This window comes from Lepisosteus oculatus, chromosome 24 (assembly GCF_040954835.1).
Source record: "Lepisosteus oculatus isolate fLepOcu1 chromosome 24, fLepOcu1.hap2, whole genome shotgun sequence".
In the NCBI taxonomy this organism is placed as follows: domain Eukaryota; kingdom Metazoa; phylum Chordata; class Actinopteri; order Semionotiformes; family Lepisosteidae; genus Lepisosteus; species Lepisosteus oculatus.
In genome coordinates, this window is record NC_090719.1 from 4,675,192 (window position 1) to 4,701,601 (window position 26,410).

At 39.5% G+C, this 26,410-nt stretch overlaps 1 protein-coding gene across 4 annotated transcripts in view; it reads right to left on the reverse strand.

Moving 5' to 3' along the window:
• Positions 1–26,410, reverse strand: part of LOC102685690 (collagen alpha-1(XXVII) chain B) — a 155,604-nt gene that overhangs the window by 19,982 nt on the left and 109,212 nt on the right. For all 4 annotated transcript variants that reach the window (XM_015366777.2, XM_015366773.2, XM_015366775.2 and 1 more), the window contains exons 29-41: positions 19,456–19,509; positions 18,651–18,695; positions 17,295–17,339; positions 16,132–16,185; positions 12,154–12,207; positions 11,136–11,189; positions 8,817–8,870; positions 7,495–7,548; positions 5,022–5,129; positions 4,087–4,140; positions 3,209–3,316; positions 1,706–1,759; positions 1,034–1,087 (exon numbers count right to left, since the gene is read on the reverse strand). In XM_015366777.2, the coding sequence (XP_015222263.2) occupies positions 1,034–1,087; positions 1,706–1,759; positions 3,209–3,316; positions 4,087–4,140; positions 5,022–5,129; positions 7,495–7,548; positions 8,817–8,870; positions 11,136–11,189; positions 12,154–12,207; positions 16,132–16,185; positions 17,295–17,339; positions 18,651–18,695; positions 19,456–19,509 (792 nt within the window). The remainder of the gene's footprint in view (positions 1–1,033; positions 1,088–1,705; positions 1,760–3,208; positions 3,317–4,086; positions 4,141–5,021; positions 5,130–7,494; positions 7,549–8,816; positions 8,871–11,135; positions 11,190–12,153; positions 12,208–16,131; positions 16,186–17,294; positions 17,340–18,650; positions 18,696–19,455; positions 19,510–26,410) is intronic.

Consider the following 26,410-nt stretch of genomic DNA (forward strand, 5'->3'; position numbering starts at 1 on the left):
AACTTCCACTTTGCAGAATGTACTTGTTGGTGAGGCAAATTCGACCCATAGAAGGAATGTCAGCAGAACATGTACGCTATCCCATCTGCAAAACACGGTCTCTCAGGACATTTTTGCAGGTGGGATCCTTATTTTGTATAAGTTATTTATTAACGACATGAATCTGCATTGTTTCGCCGTACATGTGCTATACATGTGCGTTGTCAAAAAGCGTAGCCTGGAAACTACCACTGTAGGTTTTGTATGAAGCGCAACATGTTTTTTGCATTACAGACAAAAACTACATAGAGAAGTTTCTGATCAAGTCAGCATTTTGTGTTGGCAAGACTCTCGTCTAAAAAAATGACAATTTATAGAGTGAGAAAAGAGTGGAAAACTGCAGGTAGCCCCGTTGAAGGGGGAGAAACGTACAATTTTCTTTAGAACTAAACATTTAAATATTCACTCCCATGCATGTTTTTGCATGCCTTGGCTCTTGTAAGGCTATTTGATCTTTTCCTGTAGATTCTGGTATAGTTAACACCCTGCGCTCAACACAAAGAAATACGTTTTGGAAAGTGAAGACCCACAGTACATGAAAAAGCCTAGGTTAAAGTATGAACCCTGCTTTGTCGAGACGATCTGAGGTACTGATATCCATAAAATCAAGACAAAGGGAGGTTTGGATGTTTCATTTCTGTTTTGATTTTTTTAGGACTTTTTCTAGTGAAAAAGAGAAGCCTGATGTGTAGTTGTGATGTTTTTTTTTTATCATAACATAATATATAATCCTTGAAATATATTATCCTTACAAAAGAAGAAGCTTCATGATTAAACAAACAAGCATTCACCTTCAAACAAAAAAAAAAACACATTTGCAAACTGACCAGAAACATTTAAAAGCAACAAGGAACCTTGTCGCTCCAGAAGGACTACCCTTCTCTGAAAGGTTTCTGTGTCTTAGCTTTCACTGTTGGGATCCAGCCAAAGGAAAGTTTACACTCCACTAATTTGGATCAGCAAAGTCATTAGGCAGAGGCTGTGGGAAGACTACCTTTTCTCCTTTGGGTCCAGGTGGTCCCATTGGGCCCTGTGGACCTTGGTGACCCTGTACACAAGAGAGAACAACAAAACCAGGGAGACCATGAACGCGCAGCACAGTGAAACAAAATCTCAATTATGGCAACACTGGCTGCATGTGAGGCTTCATACTATGTAGTGTAGGTCTATGTGGTAAGAGGCATTCAGTACCATGTTAACATCCAATAGCAACAAGATATGTGGAAATATTAAACAAACACTGTACAGTACATTCCGTATTATTAAGCGGCAATATATAGCTGATATTTGACATTTTTATTATTTTAATGATAATTTTTAGTATTGGTATATTTTAATTTAATCTGACAACATCAATTGTTCACCAGTTGACCTGAAACTAAATGCCTACACAGCAAACTAATTCCGGGGCACTCATTTGTTATAAGCCTAAGGTACAGTATTATCCAATTTTATCGACGTCTTTAGTAGACAGGGGACAGAAATTTCAGCAGAGACCAGATAAATACGCATTGTTGGTATCAACACCATTCTTTAGTTCACTTTCAGAAGGAAAGACAATTCAGTTCAAAGGGCCACTGGCGTTTCTAAATTTTACACAATTCAAGACGGCGAGTGGTGACCTGGACTAGCTATCACGACAAACTTTACTGCACGTTGTCCATACCTCATACCCTGGTAAGCCTGGTTCCCCTTGCTGTCCCATTCTGCCTGGGGGACCCTGTAAACAGCATTTGCATTCATCAAGTTCCTTATAATCCAGTGGAAACGTATTCTAACGGATCCTCTTTAAACGATTTCCTCTTTGCAAAGCGATTGTGCCAATGCACACTTCCAGCACTGAATAAAACTGTTCTGCACATGGATAGGTTTCAAGAATAAAACCCTGGATAGTTATCAGAAGGAGTCTATGGCTCTAAATTAAGTCTTCAAGAAACCTCATGTGCTTTTCCTTTGGAGGAATTCCTGAAGGGAAAGTAGTGATACTGTATGTGCTTGTTTCCGAACAAGAAATATTCAAAGGCGGCTGGAGCCAAGATCCTCAGGAAATCTGTCATTTTTAGTGGCACATTTCAGGAATGTCACATTAAAAAGTACCTTATGGATCCACAAGACCACTTTCAAAATATTCTATATACAATCTTTCAAGCATGTATGTATGACTGGATTTCATTTTGCATGTACAGTACATTGTATTGCTCCCAGGCAATGATCTTATTAGGTTCTGCAAGATGCAAGACTGAAGCTTCTAGGAATATTTTGATTAGTTATGTTAGATAGTAAACTAGAAAACATACCAAAAAAAAGTAACAATTCAAATATTCCAACAAAAGAAAAATACAAACATCTCTCAATTTGGGTTCTACAGGACATGCATGATGTAACTCTGAAATCTTCAAAGTAGTTATTTCAGAGATCAATTAACAGGAAGTAGTTGCCGATAAAAACTAGAGGCTGTATTGATACATCAATGAACTCAAACTGCACTGTGGCATGCAAAATGAAAAATACTGCCATGGTGAGTCCTATTGTCCTGTATCATTTTTAAGCAGTATCTTCTCCTCTTGATCACTTAGGAATCACCAGCCTTTACTACTGTATACAAGTAGCACTTTGTTTGCCATTGCTTAGAAACATGAATACATGGGATTCTGCTGAATGACATAGCAGCAACCTCATTACTCAGTTGGCAGCACCATAATCCTCATCTGTCTTGGCATTAGTGATTAATGGGGAGGAACCGCAAACTAAGTCTCTTTCCAAGTGTCTCACAACACAGGGAAGTATTTCAATGCAATTAAAATAAACAGAACGTCACGACATCGTATTGCACAATATACAAGATTACACAGAGTCCTGGTGGTGTGGAAAACCGTATCACCAGGAAACCTTTGTCCAGAATCATATAGTGAAAATACCCACTTTAGAACTGTTTTACATCTATATAGTAAGGGGTAATCTTACTGTATCATTTTTTGTCAGTCTAACTGCTTTTTTCGAAAAAGTACATTATTTTTTGACACTGAAAGACCCGCAAAAATATTTTCCCAGTATCTATTTCTTCTTTTTTGCAGATCCTCTCAACCATGAGAGCTTTCAAGACTCCTGCAGGCAGCATTTAATTCGGCAGCTGTTAATTCAGATGGACATTGGATTTCCACTGTCTCACCATGGGCCCAATAGTTCCTCTGGATCCCTTTGGTCCTGCAAAGCCCGCTGCCCCCTGTTCACCAATGGTCCCTGTCTCTCCAAGATGACCCTGATGGCCTTTGCTGCCCTGCAAAGAAAAGAACCAACACATTCTCAGATATAGTGAAATCCAATGATCACCTTATTGCTAAACCAATTTACCAGTTGAAGTGAGTTTTCAATATTCCCCATCTGGAATTGGTTCTGACAACAGTTATGTCTTTATTAAATATTTTGAATTTTGTAGCCTTTCAGATCTTGCAGTCGCAGACTGGTTTGGAACCCAGCTAGAAGGCTAAATTTGGTCCAGCAACTTATAGTAAAGAAATACTGGCCGAACATCACTTTGTCTCTTGGGCATTGAACCAACATTGACAAAGTGTGTACTATAACCTTGGGCCAACATCATGAATTCAGCTATGACCTTGCCAACCTGACTCTATGATAGACCAATATTTGTTTGGACCAAATCCATTTTTTTCATAAATCCACATAAGAATACTGAATGCTCTGTCAGTATTACAGTATGAAACATTATGAACATTACCCAACCATAACTCTGCCAATCTAAACTTAAATGATGTTTGGTCAACACTTCACACGACATTGGACCAAGACTGAACCAAACTTAGCAAGCTCTGCTGTTGTGTAACAAATGGCACTTTCATTTGAGCTTTTCATTTTGCAGGTAGTCATACTTGCAGCAGCTGAAACATGGAAACGTAGAAAAACGAACACAAAGACTTTTCACATGACACTTGTGATCACAGCAGTATCCGTGAGGTGCATCCCTGTTCAGGAGAACAAAATCCAGCACTCTTTTTTTAGATTGGCAGAAAGATGACACTATCCCTGTACCTTTCTGCCTGGTTTTCCTCTTTCACCTGGTTTTCCTGGTTTTCCTTCTGGACCCTAGAAAATAAATAAAGGATAACCTTGATTATAACCACCACTGGTTAATAAACATTTCTGGCAACATATTGGTCTTCCAATACAGCAAGGCATCCATATGGGAGCTTTCAGGTAGTCGTAAATCTGGCTTTCAATGTATCCATCAAAAAGGTTTTGAAATCACGTGAAATGTTTTTACATTAACTTGTACATCAAATAGCATTGTTTTTAACCATTTAAAAAATCTCATTCACATTATTCCCACATGTCTTTCTAGGACATTATAAGGTTGTCGTCAAGTCAAGCCCAGCTCAGCTATTTGTAAAGAGACCATTAGATGATGTAGGACATCTGGCCTTGTTGCAATCTCTCAGAATATTGTAGAGTTCTACACTGTTACGAGTCATATCTGACTACTAGATGCCGACTGGTGCCTTTAAAATGACAATTGTGTCCGACAACATATGGTTCCTTTGGAAAGTGATGAAAACGGGGGATATCTCATTTACGATGTCCCACAGTGGTGTTCTTACTATTGAAAGTAAAACTTAATTCAGATATTCTTCACTCTTTATGCCTTAAACATTAGATCCGCATGCATACAGACATTTATTCTATGGGTAGCTTTCCTGAATACACAACACCCAACTGTGTTCATTGTTCCTATAAAATAGCTCTTCAGCAGTTTTTTTTCCTTAGTTGTGAATGTAGCGCAAAGGCTTTGAGGACCGATTTCTACTACGACTGCTGCTGCTATTTATCATAAGAACAGTAGGAACCATGACAAAAACCTTAATTATTAGTAATACCTTGGTAAACAATTTGATTTGCACCAGCTCATTTAATTAATCTCTGGAAGTCCGTTGTGGTGAATTCACCGACTGTTTCACAGTTTGTCTTACCCTGACGCCTGTCAGCCCTGGATCTCCAGGAGTGCCTTCCTTTCCTTTCAGGCCAATTTCACCCTTCTCTCCTTTCTCCCCCTCAGGTCCCATGTCCCCCTTTTCACCCTAAAAAAGCACAACCATGGATGACTGAGTATCGTGTGTGACTATAAACCCTTTATTAGCCTGAATCTTGCACGAGATCCCAAAATCGCTTCACACAGAATACCCACTGGCTCCCCATCAGCCTTCTGCTAATTTGCAGCAAATGTGGAACATCTTTAATCAGATGACAGCAGAGCTGAGAAACTATGCCCAAGAAACCAGTGGAACAAAAGATGCTTTCTGTTCAAAATAAAAGGCAGCTGTTTACATCTGCAAAAGAACACCCCCCACCCCAAGCAGCTGTGAAGCAAAAATTAGAAAATACCACACCTAGAAGATTTATGATGCACATTTTTAATGTCACATGGGTTTCAATTCAAAACCCAAGGCCCAGAGATCTGCAACTGTTCAACTTGCTGACTCTCAGGCAGATTTGCTAGTTAAAATGAAAATGAAACAAAACACTCTAATTAAATAAGCCACTGATGTAATTAAAATGTATTAATATATTAGGTGGCAGAATATTTATCATGACAGCCCTCTGTGCTTAAATTATTGAAATTTGATCTCCGGTTATGAGGGAGTTCATTCCAGACTTTTGGATTCTCTTACAGTGACCCACCATACGGTTTTCCCAGTTGTTTCCAATCAAACAACGAATGCCAATTCAATTAGAGACACATGCTTATACAGACAGGTTGTTACATTGCCTCTGAGAAACTGTTGCAGACGCCGGTTTGTCTCTTATAGTGTGACTTCGTCACATTCAGACAGTGATGTTTAACTGTCAAGACTGAAATAAGGAGAAGGCCCTGTTTCTCTCGATGTAACCTCCTCATATTTATTCTGCTACTCTTTCATCCAGTTCTGTTAAGCAGCCACAAACAAGTAGCAGTCGTGTAGCTCGATGTGGTCTGATAGTTCCTGAATGGTTGATGACCAGGGACAACCATGTTGCTGCTGAAAGTAGGTGGTTGTCTTCCCAACGGACCAGAGTTTCCAAATCAGTGCTCCCGTATAGAGACCTGGGGCAAGAGGTGTTGGCTTTTGGATGAGAAACCTCGTTTTGGGTTTTGGGTACTAGGACATTAAAGATCCCATAGGCACAGCTCTGACTAGGAGTGATAATCCCAGTCTCCTGGATAAATACCACTCTAAACTTGTACAGTCTGGCCTTCCTAAAGTTCTCCCTAAGCCAGTTACTGTAAATGAGCAATTATTAGTTTCTCCACCAGGTCTGCTGTGTAGTTGAGCTGTTGGCACATGCTAGGTACCACCCAAGTGGGTGCTGCTCTTTAGTGGTGAAAGAAGTGGGTCATTTTTTATGTGTAAAGCACTGGGATGAAAAGTGCAATGTAAATGAAAGGAATTGTCATAATCAGTATGAACCAAAGACAAAGGTTAGGGGGAGTTTTCTTCTACTTAAGATTTTTCCATTTTAATTTCAGTGTTTCTTGCCAGATCCGAAGGGCTGTTCTCTTACAATTACTATCAGCCTGCTCTTTTCCCTTGGCAAGGGAAAGCAATTTTAGAAAAAAAAAACTGCTAACAATTTAACCTGGAAAATACATCATTCTTGGCTGTTCTCTTGTTAAGGAAATGCATGCTCCATTCATGCATGTCCAGAAAGCACTGGAAAGACACCCAAAATATAGGATTGTGTTGACACTTTCTGGTCTTCTTAAATTTAAAAGGATATGACAGGCACTTAAAACCGAATCCAGAAGTTTATTTTGTCTGAGAATCTGACTTGAACAATTGATTGTTATCACAAAAGTTGAGCCATCATAAATAAATCGGTGTGTGATTCCCAAATGTGCCACACAAAGGTGCCACATGACAAAACAGGATTTGTAAGGGCAATGTACAGCATTTAGCCTATACAGGTTATAATGCCATTTCTGGAAGAGCTCATATTTTAGATTTTAACTATGCTGCAAGACATCAGTAGTTTCATGCTTGTTTAGAAAGTCTGTGTTTAACATCTCTACAAACAATGAAGATACAAAAGATACTGCTGTAAAAGTACTACTACTACTAAAAGCCACATTGCTGAACATGCACTTTTTCAACCTGAATGTTTCTACTTTGATTCCACTTTCTCATCATCCATGTTTATCTCCTTGAAGTCAAAAGGACAGAAATGCAGGAAGCATGACTGTGATTAAATTGTATATGAAAAGCAGCAAAGAAACTAAACCATCCCATTTCCGATTCAGGCCATACTACCCTTGGGCAAAGCTGGGCTAGTGGCACAGTCCTGCACAAGTGTGCTCAGTACAGGTCTAATTGATACTAGAGAGGTCTTACCCAACAGTGCAATACAACATTTTGCCTGTCTGACTCTGACCTTAACTCAGTGCATCACAGCTCAGCTTATTCTTACCTTCGTTCCATCAGGTCCTGCTGGCCCAGCTTCTCCTTCTAAGCCTGGCTCCCCCTGCGCAAAGAAATACATGATTATATACAGTAGGTGTGCAGTATTTTATAAAGGTATGAAATGTCTATCAAAGTTTAAGGTTGGTATGCCCATATATTGAACCACAAAGCCTTTTTAAAGATTATTTTCTGTTAGGTCCGGAAGAGTTTGAACGGAGGTTTTTTGGAAGTATTATCTACATTTTCTTTTTTTTTATATATATAAAAGAACAATCATTGGAGAGAAAGAGTGAAACACCTCTGCTATAACAGAGTTAGAGTTTGCAGCCTGGAAGTGGTCCATTTTCCTTCACTGTGTGGGTGACAGTGGAAACACTGACAAACAGAGGTTTTGAATGAAGTTTCTTTATGCTATCACGACCGGTTCATCTAATGTCATTTACAAAGCTCTAGAGTATCTAAAGAACTTCCTAACAGTGGGCTGAGATATGGGCGTACTATGCCTCCTTTCCTTTCTTTCAATATAGCAGAATGTCTTAATACAAAGATCTACTGTAGCTTCAATGGAGAGTGTGGCTGAATAAGTAATGCTTAACAGCATTAAGAGTTCTTATTCTCCATTTATAATGAGTGAAAGCTAGTTGTGGGAGACTTGTGCTTTGCTGGTTTGATTTTGCCATGCAGTGTTTATTTCTTCCTCTATCATATGCAATGTGCAACTGGGAGACTGCAAAAGACTGCCAAAGAGGAAAAAAAGAAGCAAAAAGGGGGAAAATCTAGAATTGCCACTCAAACATAAATTGAATGTCTTCGTGAGGTTGGACAAGAAGGCTGAAAAGACAGGCAGAACATGCAAGGGCCCCAGCTCAGATGTGAACCCTTGACTCTAGAGCTTCCAGGCATCAGAGATAACTGCCACAGGATTGCCAACTGGTGTGGGAATTACATTTTTACTGCAGTAACAATCTGGCAAATAGTATTCCTATTAAAAAAGTGCTAAAACAGATAAATGGACCCCAGAGTGCCTTGGAATTTCATTATTACTTCTTCATTCTCTCTTTACAATGAATAAATGGGATAATTTAATTTTAATGAGGGAAGACGACATCTTATATATCCCTTAAGGAATGTCAAGACAGTCCCAATTACGGCAAAAACTTGTTTTAGTGAACCGTTTTTCAGATTTCCTTTAAACAATGTATTTATCAAGCAAAAACACCTCAGCTGTTGCTAAAGATCCAACCCAAAACCATAACCCTAGTGTCAAAGATACCCAGATACCTGAATTGCTTCAAGATGGAGAGACACTGCACTTAATTCACTACTTACACGCTGGCCAATCAGTCCTTGTTCCCCAATAGATCCAAGAGGTCCAATTGCACCCTGCAAAACCAGACATTTTGCTTTACCCATCTTACTGTTGTATCACTGGGACATCTAAAAATAAGCAAAAAATCACTTTTCTTTTTTTGCTTGCAAATTGCCAACAAAGTTTATAATGCCATGGATGGAGACATGACCGTCGCGGTTACACGCGGGCTCGTGCCCTCACTGCTCCACCCTGCCGGTTCGTCCCGCAACACGTGGGCACAGACCCGGGTCTCCGGCGTAACGCAACAGGGAACCAGCTGAATGAGCTAAAGGAGACCTCCCCCAGCCCAGGCGGCAGAGGTCCCTGCTACGCGCAGGCAGGGTGATGACGACACCGTGTCCAAACTAGCTCCGCTACACCCTCCCCTGCTGACTTCGCCTAGGCGAAGGACACTCCCGTCCGGGTCACGGCGCCAATGTAGCGCTTTCGGCTTCACTCGAGTATGTGCCCTCGCTGCTCCCACCTCGGGTCAACCCTCCACCTCTGGGGCTCAAACCCGGGCCTCCGGCATCACTCAACAGGGAACCAGCTGGTTGAGCTAAAGGGAGATCTCCCTCAACCCAGGCGGCTGAGGTCCCTTCTACGCGCAAGGGGGGCGATGACTGGCACTTATTTTATTACTCTGGATTTTTTCTACTCTAGTATAATATTATTTCCCAACAGAGGAGTGCAAATCTTTGATCATCTTGATTTATTCCACTCTCCATGAGGCCAGCAGCCATAGCACTCTGCAACTCACAACTGGCAACCCACTGGATGAGTACCTGGATGAGAGACCTCCTGGGAAAAACTAAGGTTGCTGCTGGAAGAGGTGTTAGTGGGGTCAGCAGGGGGCGCTCACTCTGCGGTCCATGTGGGTCCTAATTCCCCCAGTATAGTGATGGGGACACTATACCGTAAAACAGGTGCCGTCCTTCGTATAAGATGTAAAACTGAGGTCCTGACTCTCTGTGGTCATTAAAAATCCCAGGGCATTTCTTGAAAAGAGTAGGAGTGTAACCCCAGCCTCCTAATGAATTGCTTACATCACTCCGTTCTCCTTCCCACTAATAGCTGATGTGTGCTGAGCATTCTGGCGCACTATGGCTGCCGTTGCACCATCCAGGTGGGGCTGCACACTGGTGGTGATGGAGGGGAGTCCCCATTGCCTGAAAAGCGCTTTGAGTGGAGTGTCCAGAAAAGCGCTATATAAGTGTTAAGATTAAGATAACTTTATTAGCCATATACAATTTCTTGCATTAGGAATTTGTCTTTTTGCATTCCCCAGATTGCTCTCCATGAGACACAAAGGCACACAGACAGGGAGAGAGAAGCTTGGGGTCAGAGTGCAGGGTCATCCATTTATATGGCGCCTCTGGAGCAGCTGGGGTTAAAGGCCTTGCTCAGGGGCCCAACAGAGTAGGATTCCTCTGTTGGCTGCGGGATTTGAACCAGCAACCTTCCAGCCACAGGCGCAGATCCTTAGCCACAGAGCCACCGCTCCGCCCACTAGAGTATATATAAGGGTGTGCTACAGTATATAACAAACTAAATATAATCAACTGAAGGAAATCAGTAGGATGTGGGCTAACCAGAATTAGAAACAACGGTCATATGGAATGAAAGGCACACATGTCATTTATCCATTTCTTCCCAAATCCGGTCAACACTCTATTCCTGCTTTTGAAAAATGCATGATCTTGCTAGCAGTACAAGTCAAAATGTAGGACCTTTCAAAAGATTGAGCTTAAAAGAACACAAGGAGGGTAAATAAAGAAAGTCACACTTATTAGTTTTCCTGACTCATTCTTGCATGACATACATGAACCTTTTTGAAATAGAAAAGGAGAAAAGGAAATTGCTTTGACACTAATGAAATCCTTGTGATGCTTGTTCAATTGTCCTGAATGGCAACAGATGGTACATAGGAGTTTCAGGTCACGTATTTGAAATTGTCGGTCCCTGCTTGCCAACTGGAGGTATCAGGAGACAGTGATAAGGGTCCTTGTGTTTCTGCATTTACATGAAACCGGCCCTTTCACAACAAACCCAGGAGCTCATTGCGTAAGTGAAAGATCAATCAAATTCTTAAATTAGGTAATGCGAAAAAAAGCAGAGCTAAGAGAGTTTGGAACAAAAAAGGATCTTAAAAAAACAGTACACTGTCCTTGCCAAATCATTTCACAATTGACCAGAATCAGGGAAATGCAGTTAGAGGATTAAATGGGGATATCGGGTTCCGTGCTGAAAATCAAACAGGTCCTGTACTGGGCAGACAGGCTGGGAAAGGCTCTTACTTTCTCTCCTGGTTCTCCTGGCAGCCCCGGCTCGCCCATTTGACCTGGAGGACCCTGGTGAGGAGAGAAAACAGACAGGCTTTAAACTTCGCTGCTTGAAGGTCATTAGCTCGATCACAACGAGCTTTTTCATTCAGCAAAGCAATTCTGACCCCATTAATGACAGGTAAGGTGAAGCAAATCAGGTCAGGGATTACTGTACTGTATATATACCTTTTCTGCTGAGTGCTTAGAAAGCTTTGCTGTCATGTGCAGTATATGGGGACAATAATGTCATGAAAGAAACTATAGAGAAAGAGGTTGGTGTGCGTGTGTGCAACATGGCAGAGTGAAACAAAGCTTGAGCAGGTTAATTTCCTGCTTGCTTTAATGGTCGAGTTAATAATTAATCATAAATTAGAGCTGCCACTGAGGAGGATGAGGTTACACATGCGGTTTCATCTTAATGATGTCTAATTTTACAGTTGTATTTTATTTATTTATAAGAGGCAGATCACACTTGGTCCAGAGTGCAAACTAACAGCTTCTGCTTAGACAAAAAAATTAAGACATAATAAGAGATAAACCATTTGGGCTTTTGACTTCGGTAAGGTTAGTGTTATTGTCGATTCACAACACAGGCACGTTCACCTGCTGCACAGTGGACAGCTGGATTTTCTGGAAGGTTCTGGTGTCCTCAGTTTCCAACTTGAGCTCTCTGTTACATAGCAGGTCTAATTAATTTAACTGCATAAGTTTGATACTTGTGACTTTCCTCTGATGTGTTTTATAAGTAACTGTACCCTGGAGCAAGCATTTGAGTCATCAGCTGTAAAAGACCTTAAGTAAAAACGTTAAATGTGTCCAAGAAAATAATTAGGTCAAATGCTTAATTGACAGCTTAGGTTGGGAGAAAGAAACAGTAGATGCCAGGCCCTCCAGAAAGAGTTTTTGACACCCTGCATCCTATATAATCACCAGTGTCATTGATGGGGTCTGCTAACCAGTGAAATGTCAGTGCTGTGGTCAGAAGTCTTACTTTGATTCCAATTTCTCCAAGAGGTCCGATCATTCCTACTGGCCCTGGGGGACCCTTTAAAAAAAAAAGCCAAGAAAACGTAAATATTAAAATAAATTGAATGAATCTGTACTAACTAGAGAAAACATTATTAATAGCTAGGCTCACTCCGTTTCAATGTTCATATTTCTGTTGTGCACTAAATACAGTAGCAGAAGTAGTTTGTTTTCAACTGACATAAGAACCTGCTTTTTTAGTCTGGCAAGAGGTTAGCAAGTTAAAGAGATAACCATTGATTAATTAGCTGTTTGTGGCGCTGTGTGGATTCAGTGTAAAGTAAAACTTACACTGTCACTTAATTTATAAACAGCTGGTAGAGAGAACATTTTAATATTTGACTGGTGGTTGACAAATGCTTACATTTTCTAAAGAAAAAAGCACCATCCCAGCCACAGAGCTGTTTCATTTTAAAAGATGCATTTGAGTTGCTAAACATTCACATGTTTTGGATCTTAAAAAGATTAAAATAAACAAATCAGTGCAGACACTACAGATTAAAGGCTGGGCTTTCATTATAAGAATGCTTGCACTGCAAAACTATAAATATCAAAAAGGAAGAGGCCTATTTCAGTACTTGAATGACCCCCCTGCATTAATGCATCTATTGGAGCCAACAACAAACCTGTGATTCCAGCACTCAAGACAACAGTGAGAGACAATTAGCGAAAAGCAAGTCTGCAAAGAATGAGACATTCGCATGTGGGATACAGCTGGAAAGAGATCAACCATCAAAAAGCAATCCCATCATATTTCCTTGAGCATTTTTTTCTGAGCTAAACTCACTCCAAGCTGCTGTGTGATACGACTTTCGACTATCAATGGCGATGTTTGCCATCTCAAACAAATGCAATGTATTCTTGATTGGCACAACAGAATACCTTCAGGGTCTGCATGTGACAGACAGCACTATATGAACAATAGTTCTTCTGAGGCACAGGACAAATGAAGACTATGACATCACCCACCAGTTGCAGATTCCACACAACAATGTATTGCCAAGTCTATGGCTAGATAGATGCTGTTGGGGTCTATAACTATTATTCAGCATGCATCTGCTCGACGATTTCATCCAAGAGGACTTAGGGCAGTTGGAAATATAAAAATCTAATGTCTTATATAATATAAAACACTCCGTGAGAAACCATCATTAATCATTAGGTTTGGAATTAGCAACTGTCAAGTGGGCTTACGTTGTGATCCATGCCTTAGTCAAAATGAAATGTGACAGTAGTACTACTGTAGGTATGTTTCTCAGACGCTGCACTAATTACTTTAGTCATCCATTATACAACACGGAGAGCTAATGCTGATGCCTTTAATATGTTTACTGCCCATTAAAGCCTAGTTATTGACTGCTTTTCTTGGATATCTCGTCATTGTCCCAAAGGTGATTTTCAGGCTAGGCACCAATTCTCAGTGACTCAATGACGACAATGATTCAAATGAATTCACTGGAATCATTTCAGAAATTACTCATAAAAAAGATAAAGTATCAAAATGAGTAATAAAGCTGAGTAAAGACTATCTCTGACATTCCGTAGACATCATGCAACTTTCACCAGCAGTGCAGATAAGCGAACCCTAAGCAATCTTGACATCTTCTTTTGTCCAAGAGTAATGAGGAAAGTGTTCTACAGGAAATTACTCATTGATTTCACGTGAACCTCTTGTTCAATTGGCTTCCAATGACTGTAATGAGCTGTTACTGAAAGCTATTTTTTTTATTAAGTGTTACAAGAATCCCAGTAGGAACACTGGATTTTACATTTTTCCTTAACAGAATAACAGTAAAATAAAGAAAAACAGGGAAAATAGGTACAGTGACTGCTACTGCAGAGTATACCATAAAAAATGTATCTATCAAGTTTATAGAATAATTAAAATGTTATTATGGATGAAAGCTAAAAATGTGTAGCTTACATTTTGTGCCTTTATAGCCACTTTGTTGCTATAGTATTCTTCCTCACACAGTTGACTGTGTGTTTTTAAGGAACTGCTAACGTACGGTACTGACTTCCTGGTTCAGAACACGAATATGGTGATACTACCCTTTGGCATAGTTTAAAGCTAGAAAAGAATGATAATTTTTCTGCTTAATAATCACAGTATGCACATTTTCCTCAGCATGATCCCAATATTATTGGGTTTGACTGCATCATTTTGTAAGAAGACCCTTCAAAAAATCCATTAAGAGGATGAACACTTTAGCGCTCAGCTTCTATTTTTGACTAAATAGTCCCAGCAGTTATTCATCATCCTATGAAGCAACTTCCAAGCTCAACAAACACTGGAGCTGCAGTGCTTCCATAGGAAATCCTGAATAGATTATCCCTTCTTATATCTTCCGATTCACCTTTCAGCAGCCTCTCCAGAAAAGTGTGCTGGATTCCAGGCCTGGCATAAAAATATGAGAGTCTAGTCTACAACTTTCCTTAATAAATCCACAAATCTCTTGGGTATTCCAAATCATTTTGCCGATTTGGGTTTTAGTCTTCTTCAAACTGACTGCGTTTTTACTAATCCACTACAGAAACACTGAGTCTACAATAGCAATGAAATACAGCCTGGATGTAATACTATTCCAATAGCTAATAGTATAGTTAGAATCTAGTATTTACAATCACAAATTAAAAACATTTGTCTCTGCTGCCAATGTACTGTACAATACATAATGCAAACAAACCTCACTAAATCCGAGTTTCCCTAGTCCTGTTCCTGGGGATGATACGCTTACATTCTAGTTGTGTTACCAATTACTTAATTAGACCTTTTACTGTTTCCATTTTTTGAAAAGAAAAGAAAGAATGCTTATACAAAATCAGAGATGAAAACAGCTAAAATGAAAATTAAGGCTTATTTAAGCAGTGGGGAGTTCTGGAGCTAAATCCAGAATATACAAGGGTTTTAAAAGTTTGAACACCTGGGTGTCAAACCTGAAACATGTTGGGGAAACACGAAAGGCAGAGGAAGAGTGGATATGAACAAATATGAATCTGATCTTCCATCCGGAAAGGGACAATTGCCCATATGAAAAAATAAAAAATCTAGGGAAATTGATCATGGACTATTTTAACCCAGGGCTAATTAGACTAAGATTTAAATTAGGTTTAGGTAGAACACTGGAGGTTCAGATCAAACAGTTGATAGGAACTGGATGTACACAACTCCCACACTAGTCAAGATTGTCCATTTGAATAATTGGCGTCTTAAACTTAGACAAGCAAGACTCTTTGCCAGACTGCAGCAGGTTAATTCATATTCCTGAAGTGGGATATAGCAACAGGAAGAAAACTGTTGCCATATCCCAAAAATCACAAATCAAGGTTTCTAAAATGATTTAAATGTTATTAACCATCTATAAATGGTGGTTCTTCATAAAGTCAGAGAGATAAGTCACTCTTGGCTTCATTTTGTTGAGTCCCCTGGTTTATTTTTGTGAAAATCTAATTATATCTGGACCAGGTTAATAATTTCCTGTTAAAAAGGGGACATTCTGCTCCGGACTCAACAAATAAAATTGCACAGATTAATGTTGGTCCAAAAAAACACAACTGGACCTTTTTTTTTGCAACATTCTCCCCGTCATTCTATTTTGTCACATCTAAACATTGCATGGCAAGCAGAAAGCAGTACTGGCATCTAGTAAATAAAAACAGAACATGCAGCTGCTAGAAAATTCTTTGTGTGCAGAAATAAAAAATAAAACTAAATGAAATACACATTGGTTCTCCATTACTTTTGAACATTCTGTGGCCCTGAAATGCGGTAAACATCTTTACTAACAGTGTGACTATAAATGCAATTCAATAACCATCTCCGAACCCAACACTACCATGCATCTTCACACTTACAGAGTTTGTGTGCAGGAATGCGTTCATTATATCATCATGCATAAGTGAAGATGTAAGGGCATTAACATGCGAATTAAATCACATTTACCGGTTCTCCTGGAATTCCTTTTGCCCCAGGAGGTCCTGAAGGTCCTTGTATTCCCTATAATATTTAAACACAGACATTATTTTCCATAAAACTGCTATTATAACTCAGACATAGGATATTACCAGCTGAAACCAAGAATAAATGAAAAGACATGAAAAGCGCCAGGCATCACAATTCTCTTTATTCCTATTTCTCATTTACCAGGAATGGGATTAATCTGTGATAAGGATCAAATGTATTTCACCCTGAGATGTGATTCTGAAAGACCTTATTTTATGGACATCACATTAATTCAACCCGTTAAGATGAATTTACAATATGTTTTACAAAACATGTCTCTTAAAGCAGACAATTGCGTCTTGAGGCTAAATGCATATATCATAATAGTCTTGGGGTAGATAGAGATGCAGTCAAAGGGGAAGATGCAGATGTCTGCGTCATTTCACCAAACTGCTAAGCAGGTGTGAATTATATACAAAACTATAAATTTTGATACATATACTGCATATGTTTAACATGTATCCAGGTTTCATGCCAACATTTTTATGCCGCATCTTAGCACAAAAATGTTCTAAACATTCCCCACAGACTTTAGGAACAGTGTGATCGCACTATAATCCAAACACTATCACCAAGGAGGAAAAAAGAAATCAAGCTACAAAAGATAAAATGCCACTTTGCTTTGTTCACGGCTACTGCCTTAAACAATGTAGCCTATGAGTAAAATGAAATGTTAAAGGTAACATTTTTCCGATTATTCAATTTTTTAAATAATTTGAGTGTGGCTGCCTTGGGGGGCTCCTGGCTTGGCTTCAACCTGACTTGCTGACTCAAGAATTTGTATAACAGGCTTCTAAAGAGGGGACTGTAAAAAACAGTCTGGGACAGTTATTACCAAATTTATCCCTCTTTACCGCGGTTGTTGCCTCTCATTCACTTTTGGAAGAACATTCTCCACAGCTCTATCTTTTCCCCACCTTTTCTCCCCAGACCAGAGGGGTTGCACGTAAAATCTACACAAATTCAGGGAGCTCAAATAAGAGAGATGAGCATAAACCACACAAGAAAGTGCTCAAATGACAGAACAATGATGTGTACTCTCACGCAAAGATCTGTTTAAAAGCAAACACATTGTTTTTCTTAAAGCACTAAGATTTACTTACTGCAAAGCCTTGAAGTCCTACTTCACCTGACTCTCCGATCTTTCCCTGAAATTGAACAGATCAACAGCTTCAGCAAGCCTGCTGAACCGATCACCTCTCCAACCTAGTCTATCACACAACTGTGCAGAAACCAGCCCCTTAATATTGTAATTGATAACTAGCAGAATCAATATAACAAAGTGCAGGTTCTATCAAAGGACAATGCAATGGACTGTACAAAGTGTGGGATGAGTAGCTTTCAGTTACAGCATGGGTTACACGCATAGGGATCACTAAAGACTTAAGCAAATGTATATTAATCTTTTGTGCCTTATAGGACTATAGGAAAGCTTAAAAAATAAAACAAGAAAAAAACAAAAAAAACAAAAGCCAATTCACTCATAAACTGACACTGTTGAATTTGTAGGAATCCATTGCCCTTATTCAGTACTCCTGATCTTTACGATCCAGCCTTGAGCTGAGTTTCATGCTGTTTCAAGACATTCAGCTACTGTCTGAAGGACCACATGGGATGTTATTAATTTCAACTGCTTTGCTGTGAAAATATCCCCTGTAACTCAAGGACATTCCTTGCACTAATTAAAGTGAAAAGATCTTGTATGCGGTTTCATAAAACCGTGTCTAGGCTCCCAGACAACCTGCAAATAAGGATGTTAGGATGTTCCCGGTTCAAGAAACTTCCTACAACAGCATCCACATAGTAATCTTGGGAAAGTTGTAAACTCACAGCTGGTTTAAATTCCTCAATTACTCCCCCCCAACACCTCATTTCCACACTGGTTTCTAAACTCCCACAGGAGTTTTTTCTAAATCAAAGCTTTCCAGTTGCTGGGTCTCTCATAACATCGTGAAATGGATGCACCACCACTGAGGACATTATGAAGACTGTTCCAGTGCGGTCGTGTCTGGAATGCAGACATGCGTTTTTTGTCTTGGGACAACCCACACCTCTTTATGTGTGAACTGCTTCATAATACCGCTGAAATTGTTTTGTAGACCACTTTTTATAGGTTGGAATTTTTGGGAAGCCTCCGGACAATCTGTTAAGAACAATGTTCTCAGTCTATCAGATAAAGAGTAGTCAACAGGATAGTGTCTTATGACCTCTCGTTCCACAGTTTGCATGTATAAAGTCAAAGTTAACAAAAGTCAAGTGAAAAATTCTAAGAGTTCTATCTCCTGTAGCATTTTGATATGACAAGTGCAAACTCATGTGCATAGCTTTATTTCATAGTGACAGCATGCTATTAAATAAACACTCTAAATCTGGATGGAGGCTGTTTCTTGTACAATATACTGTATGTATATAAAATACGTAAATGCACACAAATACAGGTAAGACTGAATTTAATGTACCTGCTCACCAGGAAAGCCAGGTTTTCCTGGCTGGCCTTCAGGACCCTGAGAGAAATGAGAATTGTTTACAGTCTGCATTGCATAAACATAAATCCACCTAAAAGTCTGTTTTTTGTAGCTAAAACATGGTGTGGATTACCATTAAAGGATATCATTTTAAGCATGCAAAAGTAATGTACAATTACATTGAACAGGAAAATCGTGATAGTTTTTACCATATTACCACACTAAAACAATTCAATTCAGAACCAGCCCAAAAATAATGAACAATATTTTAAATTAATGCAGTACATCTATAAGATAGGAGCAGGAGATGTAAAACATATCAAATAACTAATGTATAGAAGATGAAGGATTTGACACTATTTACAGGTATACTGTAAGAACAGCCTACTGCATGCACATTAGCAGAATCAACCAGAAGAGTTAGTTAAGGATATTCAGGGGGTACTATAAAATATACAAAAAACCTTAGCACATTAAAATTGACATATAATGAAATCTAAGGTCTTTCCTGCTGGGTAGATTATTAATAGGAACACTAGTCACAAACACTCACATTATATAATTAATAAATTAGGCTATAGGTGACTGCAGTGATATAAAAAGACATTCCTGTTAAAACCAGGTTAATTACAAGTTTAACTCAGTCTAGTATTCCTCGTTTCTGGCCATCACCAATTAAACTTTTTAGTTTGCACCATGTGTTGATTGCAAGCGTGGCCACCTGAATGGGTGAACCCACTACTGCTGCTTGAACTATAGTCTGATAAAGGCCACCCTCAGAGCCGAGTTTGACCCGTACCTTCGCTCCCGCGGCCCCACGCTCTCCAGTTGGACCATCAGGGCCTCTAGCCCCCTGAAAAACACACATGACAACAGTGTGAACAGCAGGTGTCTCCCTTGCACAGTTTGAGAAACAGCTAAAGTTACAAGCTGACAAAGCTGAGGGACATTACTGCCTCAATGTACACATTGAACTCCACAGACATACGTGCAACTCTGATGAACAGTTCTCCTTCAGTGTTGCCCCATTCTCCAGCATATTGCACTCCACATCCCCAGAATTCAGACCGTGTAGCATGGATCTAAAATCTGTCAATCACAGATTTAGTCAAATCTGACTTGAGCAAATTAGGCACGTATTATTAGTGCAGGTGGGTTGAGCTCACAGTTATAATCTGAAGTCTCTAAATAATTAAGTGAGCTCCCCTTGATAGCATTTTAAAATTTAGCATATTCTATGAAGATATCACATAGCATTTGTGTATTACTTGTATTACTTTTGAACAGCTGCCAGAAATGGCACCAATTCATCATATAAACTAAAGAACACCACTACATGGACAGCAATTACCGAAAAGATTATTTTACAGCCACGTGTGATTAAACAATATAGTTAATAGTAAACTAATGTGTATCGTATTACCTGTATGACCAGTCTCAGCACCCAATGGTCTTATAGCTCAATTAGAAAAGCTACCTGTGTAGTAGACACACATGGAAATGTTGCAGAGATGTTTTGAACCCTTGCCTAGATCATTTCAACTACTGTACAATAGATAGGCTCTAGATTGTGACCTTGTATATTTTACTTAAAAATGATGATAGTGTCTTCAGCAGAGGGGGTATATGTCTTGGTACAAATGAGATCTTTTGGAATTCAGGATCTCTGCCCTTCCTCTGTGCAACTTGTCATGTCTGATGCTTCCAACAGCTTTAACGTTTCTGGGACTACTGGGGGAAAGATTTTCTCAGCAGTCAGTGTGTATTTCCCTATCCCATTGTATTTGGCTTTTGGTCAGAGTAAGACCGGGTGACAAGTCTTTGGAAACTAGGGGCTATTGAGCCTATCAATTAACAATCCCACAAAATACAAAACTGGAAGATTTCCTGTTCTATTACACCTCCTGGTACATTATACCATAAACAGTATATACTACATTATGAAATACATACTGTATTAAGCTTGTTTAGGTTTCTGGTGACAACATTCTGGCTATAATATTAACTAATCATTGTTCACATCATATTCTGAAATCCAACCAATGTTATGCAGCATTTTTCTAAACATTTGAATTTATTATCAAATCTTTCTTGTTCAAGAACACGGATCAGAATCCACATATTTTTAAAAAGCTTAGAACAAGCAAGAAAAAGCAAAGGATTTAGAATCCTGATTTGGTTGAACTTTGCCCATTTTGTTCAGTTCATATACACACAGCCACACTTCTTCAAAGGGCCAAATGTATTTCCTTAATTCACCCAAACAGAAGTGACAGCTCTCAGCCCATAACTGAAATGTTTTTCAACTGATTAAAGCTGACACTTTAATTCCAAGCTACTGAAAAAGTGTTCTTGAACAGGATCCAGGACTTACCCAGGTATTTCTGAAACCTGCAGTACACTTGGTTCATTTATATAAATAATAATTACACTTATATAGCTTTTTTCTAGACACTCCATTCAAAGCGCTTTACAGGTAATGGGGAATCCCACAAGCACCACCAGTGTGTAGCAGCACCTGGATGATGTGACAGCAGCCAAAGTGTGCCAGTATGCTCACCACACACCAGCTATCAGTGGTGGTGGTGGAGGGGGGGGACAGAGTGAAGAAGCCAATTCATACAGTAGATCTGGAATATTAGGAGGCGATAATTGGTACAGGAAAATGGTAAATTTGGCCAGGGGACTAGGGTTAACACCCTGAAATGAGCAATCCCAATAAACCGGATATGCCCTTTTTGAGAAACATCCTGGGATTTTTAATGACCATGAAGAGTCAGGACCTCAGTTTTATATCGCATCCTTTTTTTTTTGCAGTTTGATGTCCCCATCACAATACTAGGGCATGGTGAGCGCTCCCTACTGGTCCCACTAACACCTCTTCCAGCATCAACCTTATCTTTCCCAGGATGTCTCCCAATCAGGTACTGGCCAGGCTCACACTTGCTGGGCTTCAGGGGGCTGCCAGTTGTGAGTTGCAGGGTGATAAAGACACTGGCTGATTTAACTCTGACAGAGACACAGATAACCCTGCAACACCAACTATGATTTCTAGAAACAAATCATGAACTGGAGATGGGAGTGCTCTCATGATGGTATCGTTCTACTTCACATTTCTGTCCAGTGGGAACAAATAGGAGTAAACTGTAGCTTTGGGTGAGTTGGTGGAGCGGCACAGGACATGGTCAGTAGAATGATAAATATGTTGTTCTATGTCTTAGTAAAATAAATGAGTTTTTTAAAGGTTGTTTCTCCATAAAAACCATTGTTAGCACAGTCACAATCATAAGATAATAGATCATAGGCATAATGCTGCATTTATTCTTCAATGGTTAAAGTTTCCTTAAGTGGGTTTGCACTGCTCAGTTATCTCCGGTGAGCACTAGGCCAGATGTTTCCTTCAGCAACATGAGCAGGTAAAATGCTTTAGAATGAGAAGCATAACATTCTATTGAACTAACAAGACATTAATATCAAATGGGAAATCACATCCAACTCTGAAGTGTGGGAATTAGTTTCCTTTGCCTTTGAAAACTGAGTTTTTATTGGACAAGCAGCAGGCCTTAACTTGGTAAACCACTTGTGGTACATCAGGTTCCCAGACATTCTGTGTGGATCTGACCACAAACAATTTGCTCTGCATTTAAAAAATAGACCCTGAAGCGCTAATTTGGGGTCTTGCGAATTTTATTCACACACATCAAAATAAGTTACAAAACTTAAATGTCAGCTAAAATATCAGAACTAGTGGTCGGGCATCCCATTTCTCACAAATGCAATTTTCTGCCAGGCAAAACGATAGCCGCACTTTGTCGCCACTCAAATCAGTCTTGAGGAAAAGGTTCAAATTATGTGTTAGGGGTTTGGTTTGAAATAAATTCCAATGCACTGGTTTTATTGGTGGATTAAGTATGGAACTATGGAAATCAATGGAGTCTGTTGTAATATGTCTGATTTATGAAAATATTAGAAAAAAAAAACTTTAATTTTCTTGTTTTTCCACAACACTGCAATGTTTCTTGACTACAGAAAAGAAATGGCAATGTACTGACATATTGTGGCGGTTGCCACCACACTTTACTAGTCAAGAATACTGAGGCCTTTTATTTTGTTGAGATCACCAACGAATTGAAGAAATAATGAAACGAGTTTAATATTTTTTTGGGTTCAGTTGCACAAAAAACGGACAAAGCACTTTTGTGGATTGAAATGTTTAGCGATGTTTGGGTAAACCAAGAATTTGCCGGAACGAATAAAAAACTGGGCAGACATTGCGTTTTCCTCTTGTAATTAAATCAACTCAAATTTGCGATGGGGTCTTTGAAATAAGAACATTTTCATTGTGTATAAGGGTAAACTCTCTCAACAGTGGTATTCGACAATGTTTGAAGGTCAAGAAGGGCTCAGTTTAACAGCAGATTTAGATTGAATACAATAAACTGTAATGTATCTGGTTTCGACACCCCCTCTGTCCCCATCGGCATCACGCCTAACTCTCGCCCTTTGTCCTACAGGTGGGGAGCCCACAAAGTCGAACCATTTGGGGTGAAGAAATCTGACACTCGCCAACCAACACCACCTCCAGGCTTCGCTCAGATATTCACTGTTACCAATGTTATGTTATGAGGCTCTCTTGTCCTGTCTAGATCACTGGGCAACATTGCTCTCGGGTTTTTCTGTCACACAAGCCTTTCCAGGATGGCAAAATCATGACAAAGGTTCAGTGGGAGGTGGGGACAGTACCCCTGGATTTTCTAACTATGATGGTGGTCCCCATTTTTAAGGAATGGGGACCAGAGGAGGTGTTACAATAATTCAGTAATCAAACACTTCAGCCTCCCAGGAGCTATAGTGCTGGGGAGATTTTTTCCACCCATTGAAAATCAGATCTAGGAAGAACAGCACAGACCTACTGACATATCTGGGGAGTCATGGGTGTATGCCCTAGTGATGATTTATGACCATGTCCCCTGGAAGGCTCTGTGTGCATGTAGCTGCTTCTGCCTGTAATCCAGACCCTTTAAGAGTTATGTTTATATTCTTAGAGGCTCTTTAGTCAGGGTGATGGACTCCATCAATGGTCCAGCTTCTCTCCCCTTCTGTTTGTGTCCGGTCTATAATTTGTGGACGGGATATTCCAGAGTGGCCAGGGACAGACCATGTTTCGTTTGGGGTCTTGATATTTGCGTTGCAGCTATTCCCAGATGTACGTCCTGCCTCATCTGACCTGTGGCCTCTGTTGCAAGCTGGTGTGGTCTGATGCTAAGTATCAGTTGGCTGTGATGAAGATCAGCACCTCCAAATCTAAGGTCACAGTTTTCTCCTGGTAAGGGGTAGATTGCCCTCTTCAGGACAGGGGGGAGCAGCCGCCCTCAAGGGAGGAGTGACAGTTTCCCAGAGGTCAGTTCACAAGTGAAAGCATAAGATTGGGCAGACATCCGTGTGGAGTCTGCTGTTATGGGCAGAAGTCCTTTGTCTGGCAAAGGACACACTGGAGGATTTACATCTCCCAGAAGATCCTAGGAAAGCCTAGAAGTTGCATATTCTAGGAGTGCAAGCTGGAGTGCACTGCTGAGGAAAGGGACCCTCCACCCAGAAGAAGTAACAAAAATTGATGAGAAGAATATGAACTACATTGAGATACATGTTTTACCACTTCAGGCTCTTACTGATGACACTGATGAGTCAGGCATCTCAGTGATATTTATATATTTTGGTCCACTGATCAAAATTAACAATAATCACAGACTTTGTAAATGGATCTTGGAGAAATTTAAAGCTAGCACAAATAAGACCCTGAAATCTGGAAATACCAACAAGACAATTTTAAAAGTAAATCAGTGGGCATGCTCATTTCCCCACTTTTTCTCATAACTCCCCATTTGAGACTACAAGTGTTGTTCCCCAAATCTACAGCTTTTCCTGCCTTGCACTTCTTTACCACTGCGCTAAGCTGGAGTCACTGGGCAATCGAATACTCATGCACAGTATAGCAGCAGCCAGTTCCTTTCTCTGTATTTAAAGATTGGCAATTGCAGGGCACAAAAGCACCATCGCCAAGAGTAAAATGAGATGATCTGACCAAGACGTTGAGTTCCACAGGGAACAAAAGACATTTTACAAAATCTGTCCATGCCTTCACCCATTTTAGGCTAACACACACATGATCAGATGGATAAATACATTGAGGTTAAACTGCCAACATTCTGACTTCTTTGCCTCTCTCAAGACCAGCTTAGAGAAGCTGTGTGGTTCAGTGATTCAAAGTCACATCATGGAAAACATGACTACATCCCTTTCAAATGAACAAAAAACTGGTCTCTGTAGCCTTCATGGGAAACAGTTTTGAACCACTTACCCTTCGTTTCCTTCAGAAGAATCGATACAAATATATTTAGTGTTTCCAGTCCTTCACGCTTTTTATAAGTCACAAAACTCTCTCTGAAGCTGCATTCATTAAATGGCTTTGACTGCTTTACTTTTAAACATTGGGACAGATACGGTGCTTTGCTTTTGTGTTGCAACATCTTCATTTTTTATTTTCAACCCCATTACTCCTTTTCAAACATTTCAAAGCCAACAGCCAAGTCAAGGCCAAAGTCTACAGCCTGTATAAAGCACGCTGACGAGATTTAAGATGCCAAACACCGCCCATTAACAGATCAATTAATACCAGTGGCAATTTACGAATCATCATTTAGGAATTGTTTTTGAATGCTATTGAAATCTATTTACTGAATTGAATCTGACAGTTTAAGGAAGGAGGCCCTTTATGAACAATAGAAGTGGCTGAGGAATTGACTTCATACATTTAATTCCAAACACGTTAACCAGCAAATGATTAAAAAATGACATATAAACATTACACACAGACGGGTAGAAAAAAAATTAGAGAAAGCAGAAAAATGAGTTTTATTATTAAAGAAATATTGTTTCCATATGAGGAAGGGAAACGGAGCCTAAATTCAAAATAATGTTGTCTTTTTTGTGAATTTTTCTTGACAGACTGCAACTAGTTTAGGCATCATTTTGGAGTTTTTTATTGAATGTTTGGCAGCTATTAGAATGAATGGCACATACCAGTGTATATCTGTGCACATTCCAAATGTCAAAAGTGAAGGCAAATCTGTCACACACGTAAGGAGTAAAAATAAGAAAATGTCAAGACTGTCTTTCCAATACACTGCCAGCATTTTCTGTTATTCAAACCCCATCATGTCTTGCCTGCAGTCTAAAGGTAAATTGTTTCACACTGTTGAAAGACTGTGTGGTTTGTGTGTAATTATTGTTTCACTTCTCTGGAATCTCAAGTAAAACCAGAGCTGGTGATAATTTATTACATTTGTCTATAAACAGCCCTGAAAGGCATTTGATTGCTTTTTTATAGGATTGGCTTTGTAATATTTTCCACAAATTCTAACTAAACTATTGAAGTTTCATGCCTGATTTCTAAGGGCAGCTTCTTTAAAGAAAGATATTTTAAATCCTGCATAAATTCCAGCCCCATGTTTGTCCCTAGAATGACAATAGGTTAATTTCATGGCCCACTAGTTTCCTCTGGATACATTTTCAATAATATCAAAATATCTTTCACCTTCAGCACATAAACCTTGTAGTTAAAAAGAGGTTCTGGAAAAAGTACCCAACTGAAATTGATGTGAATAAGCTTATGAAAATACCATCACTAACTAACTTCAAGAGACTTCTGTTAATTTAGTCTATTCTATTTTCTAAGCAGAATGAATCACTTGCTG